General features: G+C 35.2%; 1 protein-coding gene across 1 annotated transcript in view; it reads left to right on the top strand.

Annotated features, from left to right (window-relative positions):
* Window positions 1-3473: 3473 nt before the first annotated feature.
* LOC105038039 (nicotinate phosphoribosyltransferase 2) overlaps window positions 3474-25879 on the top strand; it is a 53733-nt gene continuing 31327 nt past the window's right edge. Inside the window, exons 1-7 of the mRNA XM_073250847.1 lie at window positions 3474-3856; window positions 6531-6675; window positions 8385-8504; window positions 8659-8793; window positions 8888-8949; window positions 11236-11311; window positions 13764-13865. Of these exons, the coding sequence (XP_073106948.1) occupies window positions 3708-3856; window positions 6531-6675; window positions 8385-8504; window positions 8659-8793; window positions 8888-8949; window positions 11236-11311; window positions 13764-13865 (789 nt within the window). The 5' untranslated portion in view covers window positions 3474-3707. The remainder of the gene's footprint in view (window positions 3857-6530; window positions 6676-8384; window positions 8505-8658; window positions 8794-8887; window positions 8950-11235; window positions 11312-13763; window positions 13866-25879) is intronic.

Here is a 25879-nt window from a genome sequence, read left to right as displayed (position 1 = left end):
TTAAAAAAAAATATATGATATTTTTTTTTTATAATATACTTTTTTATTGATACATGTTACATGACCAAGTGATACACACCAAATAAATTAATCATCAAGTAAGTCAATACATATTTTTAAATAAATTGATACATAATTTCTAAAATATCGAGTTCAGCAATATATAATACATGGCCAGATGATACATATTTAGCAAATTAATTATCTAACAACCTAATACATATCTCTAAATAAAATGATACATAATTTTCAGAATATTATATTCATCAGTACACATTAAATGATATAGTGATACATACTTATCGACTTTTTGATACATACTACAAGTTGGTTTGATGCACACCTAGCAATAATTCAATATACATTTCTAAGTAAATCATATATGATTTTCAGAATATAAAATCTATCAATATATAGTACACGATCAGGTGATACACACTTAGTAATTAATCATCTAACAACCTCATGTATACCTCCAAGCAAATCGATACATAGTTTTCAAAATATTACATTCACCAATATATAATATATGATAAAAAGATACATACTCATTGACATTCTAGTACATACTATAAGCTTCTTTAATGTACACCTATCAATAATCTAATACATATTTCTAAATAAATTAATATATAATTTTTAGAATATGCTTTTTACTTAGTGATATGTATTGAATCATTACTTGATATGTATCAAAGAAGTTTGCAGTATGTATCAAAAAAAAGATGAGTATATATCACTAAGTCATATAGTTTATACCGATAAATATAGTATTTTGAAAACTTTATATTAATTTATTTGGAGGTATGCATTGAGTTACTAGATAACTAATTCACTAAGTATACATCATCTGACCTTATACTGTATATTGATAAATTTTCTATTCTAAAAATTATGTATCAATTTATTTAGATATATATATTGATTTACTTAATGATTAATTTATTTAGTATATATCATATGGCCATATGGTATGTATTAATAAAAAATATATATTGAAAATAAATAAGAGAGAATGTCATTTTTTTTAATCACGAGATTGATGACTCCATTACTAGAAAAGTTTTTGATTTTTAGATTTATTTTTTAAGGTTGGGGTTAAAAAAAATGTGACAAGCTATGAATCTCGTCCATAATTTTTTCTCTAATACCTGCCGCATATGATTTTTGTTCCAATTATAAGCAATTTGATTGCTCAAACCAATTTTTTAGCACTATTCATTTGGTACCGAGAACTGTGGTTTTAAATCATAATCATTAGTGAAATTTATAAAAACATCAAGAGGGTGTTTGGTTGGAGGGAGTAGAGGTCTGGAATCGAAATCGAAATGGATAATTTCCATTCTAACTATTTGATTGGAAGAAGTCTCATTCCGATTTCAATTTCAAAGTGGAATGAAAATAGTTCAATTTATATAGAATTCAATCCCTACTTTTCTCTATGGATTCAAATCTTCATTTCAATTCTGATTCCAATCACGAACCAAATGTTTTGGAGGATTTAGCCATTCCGATTTTGATTCCAAACCATTCTGATTTTTATTTTCTTTTTCATTCTGGTTGCGAGCCAAACACCCTCTAAATGTGCATGGAAACTAAGAGTGAACCAGCCGTTTGGTCATTAGTTCTGATTTAATAATATACAGAAATAGTGCACTTAGTTTGTGTAAGTTGTTATTTTCTAAATCATATTTTGGTTGAATTATCCTGAATGGGGGCACTTGGTGAGTTGGGCCCAACTGTCCGTAGAACAAGTGGCTTGGGTTGATACTCAAATTTAATGATTCCAATTGTTCAAGGTCATTTCAAAAGACAAGATTATTAAAGTAGCTGTGACCTACTTGGATTTGGGCCAATTGGGACTAAATTAAAAAAAAATTGGTCCCGATCTATACGATGTCTCCGAGGAAAGATTACTTCTGGTAATACCGGAATTTTTGGATCTTGATTTGTGACAAGAGCAATAGTCTATGTGCTCTATCTAGGAACGACAATTGATATGGTACTCGTAAAATTTGTCTTACCCGTATTTAAATCCATGTAAATTTGTGCTATCTGAACCCATGTCAAATATGGCTAAAAATTTGCCCAAAAAATTTCAAAACGATCTCATCAGAAAAAAAAATTCTGTTGGATACCCAGCTCTACCCGTTTAGTCTTTATTTGGATTGAACACCCAATCCAAAATTACAAAAGAAGAAAAAAAAAAAGAGAAGAAAATGGGTGAGCAAAGAAAAAGAGCTTTGTACAATGATTTGACTATAATTAATATCAAGCAAAAATCAATAATTTATCAAACTTCTAATTCAAACACGAACAAATAGCCATAATCCATAATACTAATATTAGGATGATAATCCCCTCACCCATCAATGTACATTAATTTTTGTAAAGTTTTATACAAATATATATGTTATATATAAATAGGTCTAATAGTAGGGATCTGGGGGCCAAATTTCAAATCTGTCCTAAACCATAATGGGTTTTAATTTTATATTCCAATCATTTTCAAACCCCATAAGAAATGGAAAAAATCTGTTCAATTGCCATTCCTAAGTTTATTTTTAGCTTGCATTACATGATGAAGTGGGCCATATAAATTTGATTTTTAGGCTTGCAGAAGATGTGGTAGTTAATTACAATTAACTTAGATCCAATTCCTACGGCCGACCAGTCCATCCCATCGTCACACTAAAACCAAATTGAGCTAAAAGTCAAGACATCATTCTTGCCCAACGTACATGCCAGGAAAGATTTATTTGTCAAGTTAGACTTTGGACTTTATGAAGGACATTGGAATTGTTCGTATGTAACCATAGTTAGGGTCAAGTCCTGGGACTTAGAAAACTTGTCGTCTTGCCTTTCCTTCTATAGGCCCCAACAAATTTAGGCTTAAAACATAACTTGGCATAATGATTATTTATTTTTTTATAAGGAAGATTTTAATAATAATTTCTATTTTTTAAAATTAATTATGAATCTAATTCAATAAAATAAAAATATCACACAAACCATCTTGTAAAAATGACAAAAGAATTCCTCATGTCAAAATACCTGGACAAACACTTACAAGACGTATCACATTACTTTGTGAAAGATGAGAAAACTAAGCATAGTTATTGGAAACAATAATTTCAATTATAATGATATATTGAAAATAAATTTTCGATTGCTCAAGTAAAATTGGGCGTTGGATACAAGTCGTCTTGCTTTGAATCTATTCTCATCTTACTTTTGGTCAGATTTTTTCTCTCTCCAAAAAAGAAAAAAAAAACTGTTTTTTTTTTTTTTCTGAAAAACTTTACCTGCCATCAAAAGAAGAAACAGTTCAATGCACCGCTTCAAAGTGAGACGGAATATTCTAACAACAACTATAGATTCTTTCTTTGGTTTTCCAGTGTAACAGAATATTCGAAGAACCATTCACAAAAGCAAACATTTATGCGACAAGAATGAAACGGAATCTCGGCACATTGGACACGCTCACCGCTTCCGCAAATGGAATCTCGGCACTGGTCTCCTCGCTCTTCCAACGGTCACCATTACCCCTAACCCTGCTCTTCCTCCCACTTCCAGTCTTCCACTCCACCACGTCCCCTCTTCCTCTCGCTTGCGTTAACTCATCCCTCCCTCTGACCCCCAAACCCAGCCTCTTGAAACCCTAGCCACGGGAGGGAAGCCGAGAGTGACGAAGAACGCTGGAATCGATGGCGAACGCGAATGGACCGATGGGAGCGGAAGGGCGAACGGTCCCGCGGGCGACGAACCCGATGGTGACCCCTCTCCTCACGGATCTCTACCAGTTCACCATGGCCTACGCCTACTGGAAGGCCGGCAAGCATCTCGATCGAGCCGTGTGAGACTTTCCTTTCAATCCCTCCCTTAACCTCGTCGCTTTTTTGATCGGTTCTTGATGCTGGGATTGAGTTCTCTTCTTGGGGACGATTTGATGCTCTGCCCAATGATTCGAGTTCTTTCTTATCTTAATTATATAGCGGTTGCTACTGTGATCTGAACAGGTTTTAGTAATTATGTCAGATATTATACCAAGATTCTCTTAATTGTACTCCCTGAATTTTGTGGAGGCTTTCTCAGTTGTCTTTCTGTAGAGACCTCTCTTTATCCAACATTACCCACATTAATTTCGTTACATAAACGTTATACTCGCTTAGGTGAGATGCGCCTGCTGTGTGAAAGGACGTTTTTTTTCCTAATATACATTTCTTGTTTTTTCTCCTTTTATGTTCTTCTATTGTCCTTCTAGTATTGGAAATGCATGTATTCTAAGATTTGAAAGGATTCGTGTCTATTATCCAAAATATGCTTATGAATTATTGAATAAGACTTCAATAAGGAATTCCAAAAGATGATGAATGTTGTTACTATGGTTTTATAGAAGGAATTGGATATTTTGTTGGTAAAGTAAAATACTGTATTTGATAATTAGACACGGATTGGTATTTTTCATTCAGCATTTTTTCCTCATGGAAAAATATTGAAGTGGTTGCTTGTGAGAAGTTCATAGAATTGTGGTTATAAGCTTCTTTAGATCGCACCTATTTCTTGTCAGGAGTCTATTTCATTACGAGGACATGGCTCCTCATAATTACTTTGTTTCACTGAATATCTTGTGGTGCAATCATTAGTATATGAAGAAACAAGGATCGATGCTTATGTGCATAGCTTCATTCCTTTCTCTTATAGAGTGAAAGCATTACAATGGGCAATGGCATGATTTATGACAAAATCAGAAGTTGAATATGGTTTGACAACCTGCATAGTTCTTAACTTATTAATGTAAAAGAATAGTTTGGACAGGCTGCATACGATTTGCTGTAGGATTGTGAAAAAGCTCTCAAAATATAGAAGCTGTTTCATAAAGATGTCACTACAAGATTGGTGGAAGTTTAACTGCAATTGTGTGTCAATTACATAATAAGATATTAATAGAGTATAGGTTATGGCTTATCCAAATCTGTAATTAATGTTCATACTTCTTTATATGTTTGGGACACCGAGGATTAGTCAGTTTTTTTTGTAAAGAAGTTTGGTTTTTTCATTCCATTTCCTGGATCATTTCCTCAATTAATAGGCTAGTGTTGTAGAGTTGGGGATAGGGCTGCATATGTCTCATACGCACCTTGAATGGTTAGTGCTTTAGAGGGGGAAAATTTTATGGTCTGCTGTAGAAGTTTGGAATTAATTGCAAGATTAGGAGGAAAACAAGGATCCATAGTTCTTTTTGAAGGTTTCTAGTGTCAGTAAGTAGTGATATATGGTAACCTACCAAGGTTTTATGAACAGGAAAAAGCATTCAAAGTGTTTTCTTGCATTGATAAGGGATGGCAACTACTGGCCTTTAGGGATCAAAGAAGTGCAAAATAAATTCAGAGCAAATCCAAAAATTATCAAATTAAGCTCAGGTATAACTGCAGAAAACAAATAGTAGACAGAAAGACCAATAGAAAGAAAAATAGAAGAATGTAGAATTAAGAGAGCAGCATGCAGATTAACAACTAGTAACATAGTTGCTTGGCACCTCATCCCTAAGGTCTTTCCCTCCAAGAGGTCCAGGTTTCAAATCCCGATATTGCTCAGAGAGATAGATAGAGAGAGAGAGAGATAAGAATTAGACCAAGGATGAAGAACAAGGGAAGGGGAGAGGGAAACAGCCAAATTTTGGCTATCTTCCTTCCTTCAATCAAATTAACTCAAGTACCATTTCTAAAGATGGAAGATTACCAGTTTACGACCTTTATATAAACTCAAAATCCGAAAATATTAACAAATTCTAGCCATCTATAAAAGCAAAAGAAGATAAAATCTAAAAGACAATAAGGTCTCTTATAAATTTCCATTACAGTACCATGAACAGTCCCCTACTGCAATGGTGCAACATACCTGTGAGTAGTGCCTGCTACAATGATGAAAAGCCTCCTTAAACCTTGCTGGGACTCCTCCTAAAAGATACGGACTTTTGGAATCTTCAAAATGTGAAAGTATGGGTCAGTGTGTGAAAATTAGAGCTTCGGTGTACATCGGTCTTGTGCCTAGAACTAGGATGCAACGTGAAAGAATTCTTTCACATTATCTGCACTTAAGCAATGAAGTCTTGGACCCTGCATCTGGTTATTTAGGCACACAGACATAGCTATAGCTATCACTATGGTATCCAACTGAATAAGTTGGCAATACTCAGAATTTGCTTGCTGCTCCCCCCATCTTTTCAAGTTTTATGTGTATATTTGTCAGTCCATAGATTGGTGATTTTGTAAGCTTATCTTCTTCATTTTTATTTGTTGTGTGCGAATCTAGTTAGATTTTGTTATAACCTTACATGTTTGAGACCATAGATTTGCTATATCCTTAGCTTCTTCATCTTTCTATATGCTAGTTTTCAGGATGCTCCTTAGTTGATTTGCTGTTTTACTTCATTATCTCAGATGTTAGGTATTTCTATGGAAGGATTTGTTGACATGTATATTCCAAGCTACATTTGTTGTTTTGTTATATCTTTACATTTGTGTCAGGTTTGATTTGTTCTTCCGAAAAAACCCATTTGGTGGTGAATACACAGTCTTTGGTGGTCTTGAGGAATGCATAAGACTTATTGCTAATTTTAAATTAAAGGAAGAGGAGATCTCCTTCTTGCGCTCAATCATGCCTACATGTGAGGTATGGTTTGTTAGTCATGCAGCTAATTTCTTATTTCACACTTTAATAACAACTAAGTACAAATATATTATCTAGCAAGGGAAACATGTCTCAGTATAGCTGTTTATAAAGAATCCTCGAGTTTCTCTTGTTAGATTTTTCTATGAGATCATTTAATATAATCAGCTCTATTTCTTTGCTTGTGGGTGGTGTTTGGTTCCCAAATAATTTAACCAGCATATTTAAATAATTGTATTCAAATAGGTTCTTATTCCTTGTTTATCAGCTAAAATTATTCAGTTACTTGCCCTCGAATGGTTTTAAACAAGTTAAAACTGAATAAGTACCATAAAGATGCTTTTCAATTTTGAAATCCGAAAAGTGCCCCCGCATTATGGAGTTTTATTCAAGAGTCAAAAAATTGGTTTGACTGAATAAACCTGGATGAAGCTGAAAAGGTGAATGTTATACAAGTTTGTTCATGTTTATTTGGATGTGGATAATAGACTATTAAATCAGGGTAACAATAAGAACCAAGATATGCTGTTTCAGTATTGGGCCCTATATCAATGCCATCCTATTATTGTATCGGTATGCCTGGTATGAGAGCCAGTTTGGTGTACCGAGTGTTGGAACATGCCCTAGTATACTGGCGCTGAACTGGTATGGTATAGTACGACCCGTACCATCTGGCTTGGTATGGTATGGTGTACCTTGATAATAACGCAAGGAAAATTTTCTCAGATCACCACCACCACTGATAACTGAAAATGGGTATTTTTGCTGACTAATTAGTGTTATCTGAGATCCTTTCCAACTTATGCTTTGTAGGTTGAATTTTGGATTCCCTAGTGCCATTAGATTGAAGAAATATCCTCTCATATTGATTTTTAAATTCAAGAAAATCCTATTTGTTGCTTCCAAAATTGTTTTTCAATTGATGGAATAAGGTTTACTAGCTCTTAAGCCCGCAAACTTTAAGAGTTAAGGAAGCCATGTTGAAACACCAAAGCTGAATAGGCATCTTTTTCATATGAACTGCATGAAATGATATGCAGATTTATCTATTAATTGAACAATATATGAATCATATATTAGGCACGTGACATTCATCAATTTAGAGTTTGTTGAGATGTGGTCTTGTTACTATAAATTTTCTTAGAAGATAGTTAATATTAGGATTTTAGCTCAACAACTTTCTATGTATCATACTCTGGTGCTCATCTATTCTTTGCTTTCAAGAAACTTTATTTCGGAAAATGGAAACAGTACAAAATATTGAGAACCATAGTGTCTGTAAGAAGTTTCTTTGATGAATGGAAGGCCTTGAGAAATACAAGAAAGAAATAATGTAGAGTGCTTGTTGCAGAATGGAAGGCAAAGAGAATACAAAAGTAAGACTAGTATCTTAAAAAGTATATATAAGATAATAATGGCACAACGATCCTTGCATATATGCAAGTCTAGCATAGTGTGGCTGAGAAAAAAACACTACCTATCTTTGACTTGTTGCAATATTTGAATTCCTTTTCCGTCTTTATTTATTGCTGCAAGTTGAGAGATTATTATAACCACATTGTGTATACTAATTAACTCTTATTTTTGGTTGTATTTATAGCATACGAGTTTAAGCAACCTTTTTTGGTTGGTAAATGCATTATGATAAAAGTTTATGTTCACTCCAGAATGCCACTGTTGCTAAAAACATTTATTGAAAATATTTTTTTCAGGATGGTTTCTTTGACTATCTCAGGGCAATTGACTGCTCAGATGTTGAGGTTTATGCTATTCCTGAGGGTTCTGTTGTGTTTCCTAAGATACCCTTAATGAGAATTGAAGGACCAGTTGCTGTGAGTACCTTTTAATAGCTGCCAGTTTTCTGGATCTAGTAGATTTTTAATTGTGTTACATTTTAGTATGTCATTTCATGATATGGTTGCATGAAGTTGTGCTTTTGGATGCTATCACTCTGATGACACCTATAATTGCAATGATTTTTCCCAGGTGGTACAGTTGCTTGAAACTCCATTTGTAAATCTTGTCAATTATGCCTCATTAGTTACTACAAATGCTGCAAGACACCGATTTGTTGCGGGAAAGTCAAAAACTTTGCTTGAATTTGGGCTTCGACGGGCACAAGTGGGTTTCTTGTTTGCTTCTCTTTTCATTTTTGTCAAAGCTTCATGTATATTTATCTTATCAGATGTTTTTCCCCCCTCAATCTTATGCTTAGGGGCCCGATGGAGGAATAAGTGCTTCAAGATACTGCTACATGGGAGGTTTTGATGCAACAAGGTTTACTCTGTTGAAAAAGTGAATGCCATGTCGTAGGGGTCTTACCATTCTGACATTCGATGTGCTTAAATGGCCTCATCTATCTGGATCTTTATAGGAAACTTACCATACCCACATTGTGCAAATGAGTGTGAAATTCATAGTGCTAATTTTTGACAATTTTATCACATGAATTCCTTTTAGCAGAAGGCGAAACATAATAAATTGACCCTAAGATAAACTTGATTAGACACTGCTGCAAGAAGAGTTGAAGAAGCAAACTATGCTGTAATGACCCAGGACATCACCTGAAAAAACAAACCAGAAGGTCTTATTTAGGTTTCTTGGCCTTGTATAAGTACTCAAATTCTCCCCAGCATGTAAACATTGTAGGACTAAACACATGCTCGCACGAGATCTCATATGTGCAAAACTTTAGGCACAAGGCAATATGATAATAATTGCAAACTTTAATTGGCCTTTTAGATGCATAAAACATGTTGAAAGTAGAACTCCTTCATTTTCCCTTGAAGGCAATAAACTATGACAATAAAACAATAATGAAGGAAAAACAAATTTGGAGGAGAAGAGATTTAGAAGCAGATGAGTAGAAAGAAGGGAAGAAAAAGTAAGAGGGGAAAAGTTCAATGGCTTGCTTTAGTCTGGCTGGATACCTGAACCACTGATCTTTTTAAGCAATTAGTGATAGGGCAACCACTTACTCCTGCAAACAAGCAAAATATGTCTAATAATCTGTCTGGTCATCTAAAAGCTGTTACACTACTTATAATGGATCCAGAACCTGGTAGTTAAGGTTCGTTTACCGCAAAATGTATGGAACACTAATTTCATTATCGAACATTTCATACAGAAAGGTACATGATGGAACAAAATAAAAAATAAAAATCTCCATCCTTCTTAGGGGTGGACTTAGTGTCTTCATAAGGAGATGAACCCCAATTCAAAAGAAAGAATTTTTGGAAAAACAATGGTATAGAGATGCCTATGGTTCTGCAATTGCCAATATTGGAAGTATGATTAGTGAGATGCTGACATATATTTTTGTAAGCCTTAAGAAAATAAGATGGTCCTGGGACCTAGACAGAAACTTAGAAGCTTGTCAAAGAAACTGTTGGTTATCTGTTATTTGTCTCATTGATAAAACAAAATATTCCCCTATGAGTAATTATAAACTAATTCCACTAACAAACTTAGTAAATGTACTAGTTAAAGAAAAAAAAAGTTTTTCTGATTTGCATAACAATCCACTGGAAATATTGAAAATTTACAAATTATTAACACTTTACTGACCCTGGAAATAAGTTAATTATTTTTTTGAATGCGTTATTATGTATGAACATTTATATGAATTATTTTAGGGTTCTTTTTCTCGAAAGGGAACGAGAGAGTGAACCCCCTAGCACTTTAAATTCTAGTATGCACTCCTATAATGGATAATTCAGATTCCATTCATTGAAAAAAGTAAGTATTTGCTGGGTGCAAATTTTATGATTATTCAATTTATTAAATCTTTGAATAAGCTAACTAATCCCCTTTTTTTTTTTTTGCTAAGATCAAATAGTAATGGATAAGGATTATTTGAATGACTTAATTTCAATTTTTAAAATGTTTTTGTTAGATTGTACAAATCTGATAGTCACTTTTAAAATAATAGCAAGCCATACAGCATCTTGGGTCAACATTTTTTTTAAAATAATTTTGATATAGTATTTTTTTTATGTGTGTCCTATATTGACTTATTCTGAATTTATTGGTTTTATAGAATCTTATAATATAATTAAATACATCACTTGATTATGTAAATAGAAACATAACATTGCTAAGAAAATAGTTTCAGTATAAATTTAGTCTTCTGCTGCTTATAAAACAAATTATTTGTTTTGACCATCTCTCGACCCCTTTTGTGGTAATTGACATATTCTTTGACCCTATAAAGTGTTTGTGTACTTTCCTCTAGCATTGACCATTAACTCTAGCCAATGGTAAATCACTAACATTGGGCTGAGTTCTAGTAGTGTTTCACAATTAATTTTGTTCCTCCAACCTTCTTAGGTCATAAAGCCATTTTTATTTGTTACTCCTGACACAATCTCCATTTTTTTCATAGGCTTGAATGTATCTTCAGGCTGAAATAGCATAGCATGTTGTACTTGCACATAGATCTTGCTCAATTATCTCTTAATTATCTGTTTCTCTTGTATTTTCTTTTTTTTGGATGATTGTCACTATTGATTTGAATGATTTAGCTATGTCTTTTTAAGTCGTCTTCTCATTTTATTTCAACAGCAATGTTGCAGCTGGAAGGCTGTTTGGCATACCACTTCGCGGAACTCATTCACATGCCTTTGTTAGCTCCTACATGGTTGGTACTAATACATTAGTGTATTATCTCTTATAAACCCGATATGTTTATTATATTGGATATTCTACTATAATCAATATCATAATTATTTGGGATATATAGCGAATTTATTATGAAAGTCAATATGTTGTAGTATTCCAGAAGTGGTTAAAATTCTTTCACATCTTGAATAACGAAATGGCATAAGAATTTTGATCTTTTGCACTGGGTAAATAATTATCTGGAGATGGATGGTAAAGGTACCTTGTGATAGGTTTTTGTATTTTTTGTGCGTGAGAAATTATACATTAGGTTAATTTAAGTTCTATTGTATATAGGAGGCTGAGCTCTAATTGTTGGTAAGTGAAATTAGTTTTTTTAAGTGAGGACATAGATTGAATGTTTTCTATGTTGAAGTAGGTCTTAGGGGTGAAGATGTGCTTGGGAAGCAGGAGGTATAGGTGTAGATGGCAGGGAATCCTGGGATGCTATAGATTTGTGCTTAAGATGCACTAGCAAATGAAATGACAAATGATGGATGGGTACCATAAATGGATGAGGATCAATGGTCCTTTATACATTAAAAGTGCTTTTTGCATGAGATTCACTTTTTGTTGTGAAGAATATGATGTGTCCCATGCTGTCTGATGTCACCGATGAGTTGATTTAGTTACTTAAGTGGATGGAGATCTTGGAAACTATTCAATATCATGATGGAGGACGGTTCAAAGGATGGTCTTCATTTAGGAAAACATTCCATAATCATTTCATTGATCACTTACATAAAAGACTGAAAAGGGTAAGAAGATTAAAATAGGTCAAGCCGATTCCTTAGTACTGGGAAATTTCTGCCTTTAGTTGTCGCAACGTCTCTTTGGAACCTTGTTCCTGCACCCACTTTTTATGTGTTTTTTTTTCTAAATCCTTCTGAGTGATCCAATTCCCGGCACCCACATCCACTCATGCTTCATTAATGTGGTAAGAGTGGGCATTGGAAAATCTCACATGGAGACTATGAGATTTGTTGTCATTTCTCAGATGATTGTGTCATTAAACTAGTCTCCTTTTGCCAATTAAATTGAGAAATAGGGTGTCGGAGTACTTTTATTTTGAATTTAATGGGGTTGTGTTTGTAAATTAGTTGACTCTGTGACAATTTTATGAACATTTGTGTTGAAGTCGAGCTCTGTAATTTTGATTCTAGGTTAAGCAGGCTATGTTTCCTATTTCAATCACTTGATTTGTGGATCTAGCTGAGTTGATGATTGTTGGGTGATTGATTGAGAAGAATTTTTCTTATCAAATAAAGATGACTGGTGATTTTCTTTTTGGAACTTACTTGAAGAGTCGGAAGCATGAGTCACAATCATCATTTTTAAGAGCTAAACAATAGAGTAATGAGTAAGGCGGCTTCTAATGTGCTATGCAATTGTGGCATTGAGAATAATCATGAGTCATCCCTTGCAGCAGCAAGGGTCCTCATAGAGGAACATGCTTGGTGGACCACTTTATGGGACATCTTGTGTGGCGCACATTTTTGTCAGCATGGCATTGGTTTGGCCCCACGAAATACACAATGTTTTATGAACCTAGTTGATTTCATGTTGATGAAAAAGTTATGACACCTCAGCCGTCCCATGGGACATGCATATAAAGTTTGTCCTCCTAGCATTGCTCCTTCAAAGTGCAGCTCATGTGTTAGATGATGATAGAATGGTTCCAAGTTGCTGATGTCAAGTGGAAAGGATATGCGTGGAAAAGTCCAAGGGGGGAGTTGGGATTGTGGTTGATGGTAGTTTGATGAGCATAAAGAGGGTGCTGGTCAGTTTAGGGATTAATGATGGTAGTTATGTGGGATGAGATTGTGAGAGGGACGCTTTTGCTTACCAGAAATCTCTTAAGACAATAGCCACTAATAAGAAGAGCATTTTGAATATTTGAAGGCTAGTGATGTGGTATGCATTTGGTCTGTGAGAACAAGGGTGGAAGAGAGCAACAAGGCCTTAATTGGAGGGATGGCTTTGTAGAAATGTTAGCTTGAAAATGGTGAATCTGGAATCTTCAATGAGCCATAACTATATTTACATATTCAAATTGGATCACAGTTGATCTGAGTCTAATCTGTTATGGGAAAAAATGGTCTAGTTCAATCCCCTAACCTGATGATCATTAAACATTATCCTATCCAAGTTTGAAGAGTCAAAAAAATCTAGTCGAGTCTGATATAACCACATGGGGAAAAAGGAAGATGAGCAAGGTGAGAAGGGAAGAGAAGGAGAGAGGTTTCTCCTCTTTTAATTTATAAGGGCAGAATTGTTCGTCATAAACTCATGATTTTCTTTCCAACTAAGGAAATTTCAATAAATCCATCTTATGATTACCTGCAAATTCAGCCACTTGCATCACATGTTCTATAAATTCTAGGAATAAATGTTGGCATATGCTGCTTTAACTTATTATGCTGTTTTTTTAGGGTCCTGATGAGATTGTCGACAAAGCACTCCAGAGCCATGATGGCTCAAGCACATGTGAAGATTTTGTTAGTCTGGTGCAAAACTGGCTCGGCAAAATTCAGGTTCTTATGGATTAGCTAGTGCTTATATTTCTTCCATGTATAACTAGCTTCTTTAATCTTTTTTTTTTCCTGTGTCCACTGCTATACAGACTTTAACATGGTAGTAGGTCAACATTAGATTCTATTTGTTAATATTTTAATTTGTCTCAATTAATTCTCATTTTCAGTTTCCAGCTTGATCTGTGTGCAAGTCATGAATGGTTCATGCTTTATACTTTCATAGAGATTATCCAATTATTCGACATGCCTTTTTCATTTATGGTAGTATTTAATACTGTTTGTTAATAGACGCACAGAACATTTTGATCTAGTCCTTGCAGTAGTCAAGTAAAACTGAGTTTTCATGAAACATGTGAGTAGATATAGGGAGATAATCTCTATATGTGTTTGTGTTTAATGAGTATCAGAATAATGAAGATCCATGTCCATGGATGTAGATGTAAGTGTTTTAATGTTTGCTCCCCGTGAAATTGCATTGATACAAACTGTCTAGGAAAATTATTTGCGAAAGGTCTAGATCAATACATACTTGAGATTTGATCAATACCTCGAGCAAGGCAAGAAATTTCATACCGGCTTGAACCAGTCAGTACACCCTATAGCCATAAATTCGGGAAAAGGCCCCACACTGAACCAATCTCGGTGCGGTACTGCCCCGAACTATGCGAACCTATGTAGTTCCGGTCGGTTCGGCTCGGTGGAGCTGTCAAAGCAAGTTGCATGTGGGTTGAACCGAGCCACACATAGGCAGGGCTATCGAAGCAAGCTGCACGTGGGGGGGGGGGTGAGGGCTGTCTGGGTAGTATAAGGATGGCCTTTCGAAAGAAAGGTAGAGAAGCAAACACTTCTCTGCCTTTCTTTCGTTTAGTTTTGAATCGAGGAAGAAAAAGAAAACCACCTCCAACTCGTCGGATCTTTCATAATTTCATCAAGAAATCAAGATATTTCAGTCAGATTCAAGGTAATCCAACTTTTCCCCCACTCATTTTTTTTGCATTTTTTGGTCAAAAAACAGTAATAAATAGAAAAATAAAGAGAAATTATGCCAAAATTTTTGTTTTTGGTGTGATTGCATTATATGTTGTAGATCTTTAGGCGTCTATATGATGACGCTAAAATCATTAATTTTTATTAATTATATTTTTTTAAAATTAAAAAAGATATATTTTTGAAAAAATATAAATAAATAAAATTCAAAAAATAACTGTAAAATCAGAATATTGTTTAGGATGGTTCAAGTTACTTTTACTTTAAAATTAATGTCCGATTATGAAGATTTTGATGCATGCCGTGCATAGTAGCCTAGGCCTAATTTTAAGTAAAATTAAAAAATAGATAGTCTTTAATGCATGTTCATGGGTTTAGAAAAATATATGTAGCATCCATGATATATATTTCTACTTGGATCTAAGCTCAAATAAATTTTTAAAATTTTTAAAATTTAAAAATATTTTTTAATTTGTTAAATGATACAAAATATGTAATCAATTTAAAAAATATGTAAAATTAGTAATACATTTTAGCTAATTCAGAAGTATTATTTGAAGAACATCATATATTTTTCTGAATTTATGAGATTTAAAATTATTTTTCAATATAAAAATTAGATATCAATAAAAATTATGTAAAATTAGAAGTATGAAATATATTATTCAGATGTATTTTTCAGGAGTTCAAGAATTAGATTTTCTTTTTAGGATGACAAAATTTTGTTATTTTTACGTACATATTAAACTAAGGTGCTTTGTTAAACTTGTAGCATCAAGGATTTGGAGCGTGACATTTGTTGGGATCATGACGAGATGTTCTCAGCATCATTGGAGATGCAAATAATGCAACATAGTTCAAGGAAGGAGGGATGACTGGGTTGAAGTAGCATTTGGCTAATGGTATCTCGATGTAGTATGTGTAAAAATATCTGTAGAAGGTCCGACAATTGATGAAGAAGCATTTTGCTGATTTTAAAACAACGACGGAGAGGGCAAAGCAGAAGAGGGTGGTGGACTGTCGAGCCGCAGAACCATCTTTCGATCACTTCAAAAAGTCAGAGGCCTCCGCTCTAGATGATGAGGAGGCACAGATTGAGGTTGCCATTCAGGCAAATCTAGATGATCAATAACGGCTAGAAGAGATGGCTAGGTACAGAGGATGATTTGGATCGTCATGCTATGAATCGGGGTCCAGCTTATGATCAATTGAGAAGAATCCAAGTTCAAGAGGACATCCTCATTCAGAGAGACTGTCAGAGGTAAGCATAATATTTTATCTATGCTGGAATTTTTGGCAGTAGGAGGAAGTCCTCTAGAGAGATTCCAGCAGGAGCCACCATCCATGATTTGGATCCACAGATTTTTTCAGCAAGGATTCAAAACAGCAGAATATTAATAGTATACTGAAGAAGGATAAGAAGGATATGTGGCGAGCTATTGGATCATGATTTTATTTCAACCACATTCCAACAAATACAGCAAACAACACATTATCGATCTGCCATTTCAGCCATACAAGCTGTTGGTCGAATATAGATCCTCTAGGACCTACGGTCATATATGATGAGCTTCTTGATGATAACAAGAAGTTGAAAAGATGGATTTCTTCTTATAAGAATAAGTGGCCCACATATGGACTCACAGTGATATGTGATGGTTGGACCGGTTCTACTAAGCGGAGCATCATCAACTTCTTGACATATTATGATGGAAAAATATTTTTTCACAAGTCCACTAATGCTTCAGATAAAATGCACAACACCACATCCATCCTTGGACTGATGGAGGAGGTGATTGATGCGGTAGGATAGCAGAATATTATGTAAATTATCATAGATAGTGGGTCGCAGTATAAGGCTATCGAAGAGTTGCTGATGAAGTAGCGACCGCATATTTAGTAGACGTCATGTGCTACACATTGCATTGATCTCATATTAATGGATATTGGGAAGCTTTGTAGGGTGTAACAGGCAGTGGACTCACTTCAGACTATTATTAGAGTCATGTACAATAATAAATAGGCCCTATCATTGATACGGACATACACTAGAAGAGAGATCTTGAGATTGGATGTCACACAGTTTGCTACAAACACATAGCACTTAATAGCCTTCTAGAGAAGAAAGTAGTCTTGTGTCAGATGTTTGTTAGTGCAGAGTGGCAGAAGAGCAGATATGCAAGGGCCAACACTGAGGGAAGTTATGTGGAGAACTTGATGATGAGTCAGTCATTCTAGCAACGAGCTAATAATATAATGAAGTTATTAAATTATTATACGAGGTGCTTCGAGCCATAGACAATGAAAGATATTATCAAATGAGCTTTTTGTATCATATGATATAGAGGATAAAGAAATAGATTAGTGAGATAGATTTGAAACATACTCAAAAATACATAAAAGCATCATTGAGCGACGATGGGACTATCAGTTGGATTAGGACTTGCATCTGACAGGTAAGCACGAAATTAAGAATCTTCTAAAAATTTTTCTTCTCTTGTATTTGTATAAGATTACTTAATCATTTATAGAATTTATCTGCAACTTACTATTTGAATTCGAGGTTCCAATACACCATATCTAAGATAGATTGGGATAGATATAGATAAGGAGCTTCTAACTACTCTCTGTAATATGATATATAAGATGATGCCCAATCCATAAATTGCATCTGTGTCTGCAAGAGGTATGTTAGGTTAATTAAGTTACGAGCATTTAACTGAATCTAGTCTGCAATCATTAACATATTTGTTAAGTTAACAAATATATTTTTCACAGACGAAATAGTTTAGAGAGGAAATAGATAATTTTGGAGTCTCATCAACTCTCGAAAGCAAAAGAAAGATGAATCCAGATAAATTAAATATCAACAATGATAAAACTTTATTGACATTACATATCTACGAATTTCATGTAATCCGATACATAATTTTGCTTAATATTTTTGCAGCTGAATGGAAGATTCATTTTGGATAATCCGTAAATAATTTGAAATATGCGGCTATCCACATTCTTTTCTAGACAGTCTCCTCTAATAGCTGTCAGCATAATTGGTCAACTTTCGTCCTCATCCACAGCAAACAGAGAAATCATTTGACATAGAAGTGCCTCAACAATCTTGTATACGTACATAATTTAAGATTGAGGCTAAAATGCATCTAAAAGAAAATACAACTGAAGTATATGGATCCGATGATAGATGACTATGTTAATGATGATGAGGATCCGATGATCGAATAGCTTGCAAGTCAGTAGTAGAAGTTTGAGCTTGATGAGCTAGGATCCTCTCTACGACTAGCTAGTTTGATAGTTAGAGATTATGGTGGATCTATAGTAATGGGCTGATAGAAATATTCCACATAAGGTTTCAGTTGATTAGCCACAGTCTGAGAGGCCACAAGGGAGTCATTCATCACGTAACTGCATGTTTGAGAATTCTCCTAGAGATTTGAGCGAGAATTATTAAGACGAGATCGGTTATCTTAATCAAAAAGAAGGCATCATTCTCTCAAGCAGAGCAAAGTCAATTATAGAGGGGCATGAGGGAAGGTCAAATAACTGTTCAACAAAAAGACGAAGTAAAAGAAAAGATAATAGTAGCCTTATCGAGAGCGGAGTTAGTTTAGATTCAGAGATAAAGGGACTGATAATAATAGTCATGAATTTGATGACCAGAGAGGGACTGGAGGATAAAAGACCATCGTTCATAAGACACAGTCGTAGGATGGTCTTTGATTCATCGGTGAGTCTCACTTTATACATATGCCACACAAGATAGGGATCATGGTGCATGAGCTGATAGAGCCTGTGAGGATACGATTCATATAGACGATGGACTCCTAGAGGTCGTCCAGCAAACGATGCAGCTATAGATGATCTCGCATGTGTAGGATCTATGGATGCATCGGATTCATCCTTGCATTATGGATCGTATCATCCGTAAGCAACTTATGATTCATATGAATATGATATGGTGCATCCGAGGCATCATCTTCCAGTGATTACTATCCTATGTAGTCCGGAGCATCTTAAAGATCGAATTTTGCTGTCAGTATGTTTGGATGGACCTCTCCACAACTGTACCATCAATCTGACTATACATCTCAAAGTTAGAGCTTGAGCGAGAGATCTGAGATGTCTTACCATCTAGAAAGGATATCTTATGGGATGAGCATTTAGAACTACAATGCTGCTTGATTAAAGAAATGGATTGATGTTCCTTCTAAGTACGTGGATGATCCAGATATTTACAAGTATCATAGACACTGGACAAGATATTAGATCAATAAAGATCAAGATTAGTATATTGTTCTTGATAGATTGTACTTTAAATGCATTTAATGCGTGGTTTTGAATTTCTTTTATTTTTATTTAGAGTGATAGAATTATTATATAACATAAATGAACATTAATTTAGATCTAAAATAACTAAAAAATAAAAAAAATTGATTGGATTTAAAAGAAATTGAAAAAAATAAAAAAAATTATGCCGGTACAGAACTGGCATGCTAGACCGTATTGAGTGTCGGTACGAATACCATATTGTATCGGTCAGAAGTCAGTATGGGTCCTGGTACTGATTCTAAAAATTTTGGAAACGTCGAAAGAAAATGATAATCGTCCAAGTCAGCGAAGATGAAGGATTACTGGTGCAATGGATCTCTCCAACTCCTAGGTTTTTAAAAATCAATGTCGATGATTCCTTTAGAGCAACTTATGATAGGAGGTGTTGGTCTAATTACATGAGATCAGACGAGGTGATTCATGAAAGTTTGGTCCATCTTTATTGGTGAGGTGACTAGTATAATCTAAGTAGAAACAACTGTTATACAATATGGACTTCAAAAGGTCATAAATCACCTTGTTCATTCTATAAAACTAGAAAATGATTGTAGAAATGTCATCGATTTTTTTCAACCTCAGCATATTTTTTTCAAGGAAGCATCCATCTGTCCTGGCTGGGATAAGAAAGTAAATTGCTACATGCTATCTTTGTTGGCTTCTTTCAATCCTATAATCATGTCTATTTCACATATTTTACAGCAAGGAAACTATGCAGCATACCTGCTAGCTGCAGATGCTACGACTACGTTGGAATTCGGGGTTTGGTGCATGTATATATGTTTCAAAATTTTTATTTTCTAAACATCGCAGTGGAGAATAAGATTAAATATTTTTAATCTGAATTTTGCATACATAAAAACATAAAACCACATAGATCTATTTCATATGCTGAAATTGATATATGCTGAAATTTAGATTGTGATCAAATCACATACCTGTTTCGTAATCTCTTTCTTCAAATCTAGATCTGAAAGAGACGAGGCTCTCTGTTAGCCGCACAAGTATCCGATCTCTACGAGTATCCACTCGGGATCAGTCTAGAACAGTCCTTTTTAATCTGAATTTTGGTTCTCCAAAATTCAGCCTGCTGAATCTGAACAAAGCCTGGATCGCGATCAACACTTGATCTTTCTCCTTGATCTTCTTCTTCTCTTCTCTAGAGTTTCTTCTTGCTATGTGCTGCTATCAGATGTTAGAAACCAGCAAGGAAGAGGCACCCAAACTCCTTTGGGCATAGATCTCCTTGGGACGCACGTCCCAAGGAAGGGGTGTATAGAACACCCAAGAGGAGAGAAAGGGAGAGGAAAAGAGGGCATGGGGAGAGCCTTTGGGTGTGAGGGGCTGCTGGTTTTGATGCTCTAGAAATCTTAGGAGAGGTCCCTTTAAATAGGCATAAGGATTGAATCCTATTCAATCTCATATTACAAGTCCTACTTGCATTAGGATTCTTATTAACTTAAGTTATCCAACTTACATTAGGAAGTCCATTAAGCGTCAACTATTAGAGCCTTTGCACCCATAATTAGATATCCTTTTTTGCACCCAAGAGATACTCCATATGAAAATCAAAGGCCCTTTAATTAATGGACACGTCCAAATTGATCAAATCAAAGTGGCGTCCCATAATAACTATCAAGGAGATTCATAAGGGACTTGCATCCTTAATTTATGTGATCTATAATCTTAGACACCCAATAATTGAAGTCTCATGAATTTATTCATGTAGGTTATTAACAGGTAATTAAGTTAGAATTAACTTATCAAATAAGTAATCCCAACGAAAGAAAAATTGGGTCCAACCATGTGCTAGCAAGATTACTATGAATCCAATGGGTTTTTTAAACCCAATTGACACTTCATAAGCTCAATTACTTATTCTAAGCCTAATCCTTTTGTTGTGTGACCTCATAGATTCAATTTTATCTAGTAGTGAGACATACAATGATCTCTATCATCGTATCATTGAAACTCTTTTCAATAGATCGAAATAATTTTACTCTAACTCAATAAGGATTGTCGATTCAGAACAACCCTAGTGAACTCTCAGAATCCACTAGTGATACCTAGCAGTATGCAGTGGCAACCCAGTAAAACTGAAATGAACCTCTAGGTGTAGTTAACGTGTGATTCAGTCCCTCTATCGTGAGTCCCGATTAGATGGCAGGTCATGGATAAATCGTCAAATCTCAACATCAGTCATATGATGGATTCAATCAGCTTAAGTTCATATGTGATTCTATGAAAAATTTTTTCCATCAATCACACTGCTATGTCCATAGACTTAAGGACTCAGCCTCTTAAATCTCATAAGATTACTTTCTGCTAGGATCGATAGATCTCATCTTGATGCACACCCCACTCCTACAGTGGACCAACTGTCGTCAACATCCACTACAAAAGCTCTTTGAGATTCATGTTGATGTGTCAGTCAAACTCCAGCAGCCTCACTGTGAGCAGTAGTGTCATCTCAGATCAAAGGACTAGTCATACACTGCAGCATCGAGAAAGTCACTAACGAGTGAGCAGACATCCATGTAACTTCTCGTGTTGGTCATGCTCAGTGCTAGTTGTTCTCTAACAACCACCTACACTCTCACTCCAATGTTTCTATACTGCAGACTCGAAATTCATCTATCCGAAAAAAGCAATCTGTGCACTGGTCTATCCGGATCAATCACCATCCTCATGATGATCCTATGATCAGGAGCAATTTAGGAATCAACCATCAATGGCATATGTCTCAAATTTTCAACTCTTTAAGAATATATGTCATCATCTTGTTAATCTCTTGGATGATTCATGAACACATAGATATGAATGGTAATATAACTGCCCAATAAGTATAAAATCATGTCCTAGAGATATAAAATATGTCAGTCAAGATTGGCTTCTAGGACATACATCCAACAATCTTTCACTTGCACTTAAGCTAATATGCCATGTACCAAGTCCTATCTTCACAAGACAGGCTATAGTCTTAGGCTAGTCAAGTGACTTACCAGTGGGTTATCCACATCACATGTAGAGTTTGCTCTCTGTACCTCTATATATTTTTACTCAAGGTAGTCACGTGTTCAGCTGTTCTATATGCTTGGATATCTGGTGAGATCTAGGCTCGTTAGCAAGGGCTATGGTGTCATTGTCTTTGCAGTACAGTATCGCGGCATCTGATGATATGATAACTAATTCTGCAATTAACATTACAACTAGAATGCATCCTACACATCTACAATGTACTCAGCTTTCATTGATCAATTATTTAGAATCCTTCCAAGATATCGACATAGGAACACATCCATGATGTAGACATTCTACCATCAACATCAGACATAAAGTCTGAATTGGTGTACCTCCCACTCCTAGCTTTGATCCTTTTCCGAACATGTCCTCAGTTCTTCTTAAGAGCTTAAGGATATTTTCATAGCAATCCAGCGCTCACAGCCTAGATACAATTGATATTTGTGACAATCACGGTATAATCAGTTCAAGTATTTTATGGCATACGACTATGCTCGAGAGGGTAGCAGACCCCTCTCCGAGATTTCTATGCTTAACGCTTTCAGCATCCGGTCTCTGTACTTTATTTGTGAAAGCACAAGCATCCAATTGCATCTATCTCTATAGATCTTTAGGATGCTCACTGTCTTTTATAGAGAAATCTATATTCGATCATATTTTAACCGATGTCAGTATTGGACACTCCCACTAACCCTTTTGAAATCCATAATTTCTCATATCTGATCAAACAATTTGATCATATCATTGAAATGAATGTTCCAACTCCAAGGGTATTGTGGTCTTTGTGATCACCTATCACAAGAAGTGAAATCTATAGGCTATTCCATATAGAAATCTTCAAAAGATCTCTACTCAGGAAAGCTATTTCGCATCTTTTCTTGGAGTCGATGTCTCACATCGCCTGGTTGTAGGTTCTGGGATCATCTCTATGTTCTCTATATCCCATGAGAAATGATTTTCTCTGCATTCTTTGTTAAGCATGCTCAAGTACCTTTCGAGAGGATTGAAGATCCTACTATGTATACAGGTGGAGAAATACACGTCTACTGGCTCATGATTAATATGTCCTTAAGGACCCAAGGCTCCCTGCTCTTCAGAGACACTCTCTTAGAGCTTAACTTTCCTCCCACTGCTTATTTTGGTTAAACAGTTTTTCAAAAAGATAGCATTGAGTCACAATCACATTGTAATCCCATCGGAAAGTAATATCTCAAACTCTTTTAAGAAGAGCTTTATAGACCTATCCTCTAACATATCCACTTGCTGTTCTAGACACAGGCTAGACATCCTTGAATCTCAAAATAATCAAGATTCAGTTCTCATCATGTCATATCTCAAACGGTGTGTAGGAACAGGTTTAGAGAGAACCCAATTCCATAGAAATAAAGCATGTCCCTAAAGAAATATAAATCAGTGATGTTCATCATGGACCAGATCATATCTCATATAGTCCCTTGACTCTTCTTATCTCATTGAGCTGAGATTTATTAAGAGGGATCCAATATGAAACAATGTCATTTTATGAGATAATCGAAAAATTTCTTTCAATGGTATTGCATCCTCGATCTGATCGAAGTACCTTCAGCGATTTGTTTCTCTACTTACATCTGAATTCTTTGAATCTTTCAAAAATTTCAGATTTGTATATCATATACAAAATAGAGACAACTCCTTGGTTAGCACATCACATAGGCTACACACATCAAATGTGCACAAGGATAAGTATCTCAGTAGTCCTTTTCCTCTTGTCCCACAAGAGTAACTTGATCATATTTTCTCGAAAAGATGATGCACAAACTAGATTTGACTCAACAGTCAATGAGCCCAAGCCCATATTTTTTCAGTTTGTTAATCATTTCTTCTCCAATATGACTTAGCTATAGGTTTCATATATACTTTAAATTTTATCTCAATTTTGGATCTCTCAGATCCAATGGCATTTACTGATTGCTCAATTAAGTTCACATATGCATCAACATGCAAATGATAATGACTGTCTCTAAGAACTAAATTCAAACGATGATCGCAAAGGACAGATACCCATGACCACAGCAGCAACTGTTGCCCTATAGCCAATTCAAAGGTTACTTCTTCAGCCCTCTACTTTCCCATCGACTCTACACTAGAGTTTGTAGCTCAATTAGGAGAAGAGAAAATCGTAAGGACAATATTGAGCAATTTCTACATACTACTCTAGGTGTATCTTTGTTTCTTTAGGCTCTCCAGGTATTTATCTCTGAACTCTTTCAAGGTTCCTTTGTTATCAATATTTTAACTAATTCAGATAAAGTGCCATGATAGTCTTTCATATGGTAGTTTACTATAAACTATCCATATAAACTAATCAGGGATCGCAGGATTAAATCTATAAGCAATTCCTTATGCATGGTCATGTCGAGTCTTTTAAGCTTTTTAATGTCCTCGATCATTATCAAATAACGATCATAGACTGACTGCCCATCACGCATCATATGCGCTATGTGACTCTAATCACCTCATAACACTTGCAGATGATTCAACGTGTCGTAGGCAGTGAACATGTGCTCATGCATAGCACCTATCTTAATTATCATTGTCCATCCACTCATCAAGTATAACTCATTGACTATGAGTTGGATAAGTCGTTAATAATATAATAATCTGATAGAGAATATTGCTTAATTTTTTAAATTAAGAATAATTCTTAAATTTGTGAGCCAATCTATATAATCGGTTTTGGTTAATCGGTTGATATTTAGGATTTGAGTTAGAAGGTTGGAAGCTAACACAATGAATAGCAGAGAGTAAAGATTCTAATTGGATGTTTGTACTTATTTTTATAATTTATTCTAGAGATTTTTAGATGCAAAAGAAAACTCCCACTATTTTATCAGATCTCCCACGTTCTCGGTGGAGAAACGAAAACACTAACACGATATTTGGGTTTCTAGTGGGTGCTGCGGTCCCATCGATGTCGTGCACCTCACCTAACAGTTATTGGTAACACGAATAAATGCCGATGCGTGGACAACTCTTTGTCCAGATGCTTTTCTAAGCATATTGCAGCCACTTGGTCTCTAAGTCATGTGGGCTCAATTAACAATTATTGCCCGTACTTCTTAGTTAAGTCAGATCCACCGTTCACAAGCAGGTGTAAAGCCGTCATTAGGTCCCTCACCTAACAGTTATTGGGTCCAACCCATCTTTATCCTGCAGCAACTCTTTGCTAATAGAGTGGTTGCGTGTTCCTGATGCAACTGAACCATTGTGACCAGCCGAGAACAATCGACGCCGGTAGCACGTCTGCACATCTACAACGGTGGAAGATCTTGGACTTAATATTTTGTGGAGAGATTTGGGTTTAGGTCTTATCTAATCAGTCATCACATGACTGATGTAATTAGCATGGGCTAAATCAAACCACCAAGCAACCATATTTATGACTCAATCTTTCAAATTGGCCAGGTAAGTGGAGATTAGTGGGGTCCCCCGTTTGCTTTCTTTAGACACCAATAAATTGGCCAGGTAAGCAATGGAACCAATTAAATAATCATCTTTCAATTACTTACCTTAGTCACCAATTAGATAATTGATCAGAATTGGTTAGCTCAAGTGAATCGGGCTCAAATCAACAAGCCAAATTAGGTCCTTAGGTTAATCGATTCTGCATATGGGACTCAATCGAT

Source organism: Elaeis guineensis, chromosome 1, assembly GCF_000442705.2.
Source record: "Elaeis guineensis isolate ETL-2024a chromosome 1, EG11, whole genome shotgun sequence".
In the NCBI taxonomy this organism is placed as follows: Eukaryota; Viridiplantae; Streptophyta; class Magnoliopsida; order Arecales; family Arecaceae; genus Elaeis; species Elaeis guineensis.
The sequence above is the reverse complement of the archived record's forward strand: the minus strand, read 5'-3'. Positions and strand labels throughout refer to the sequence as shown.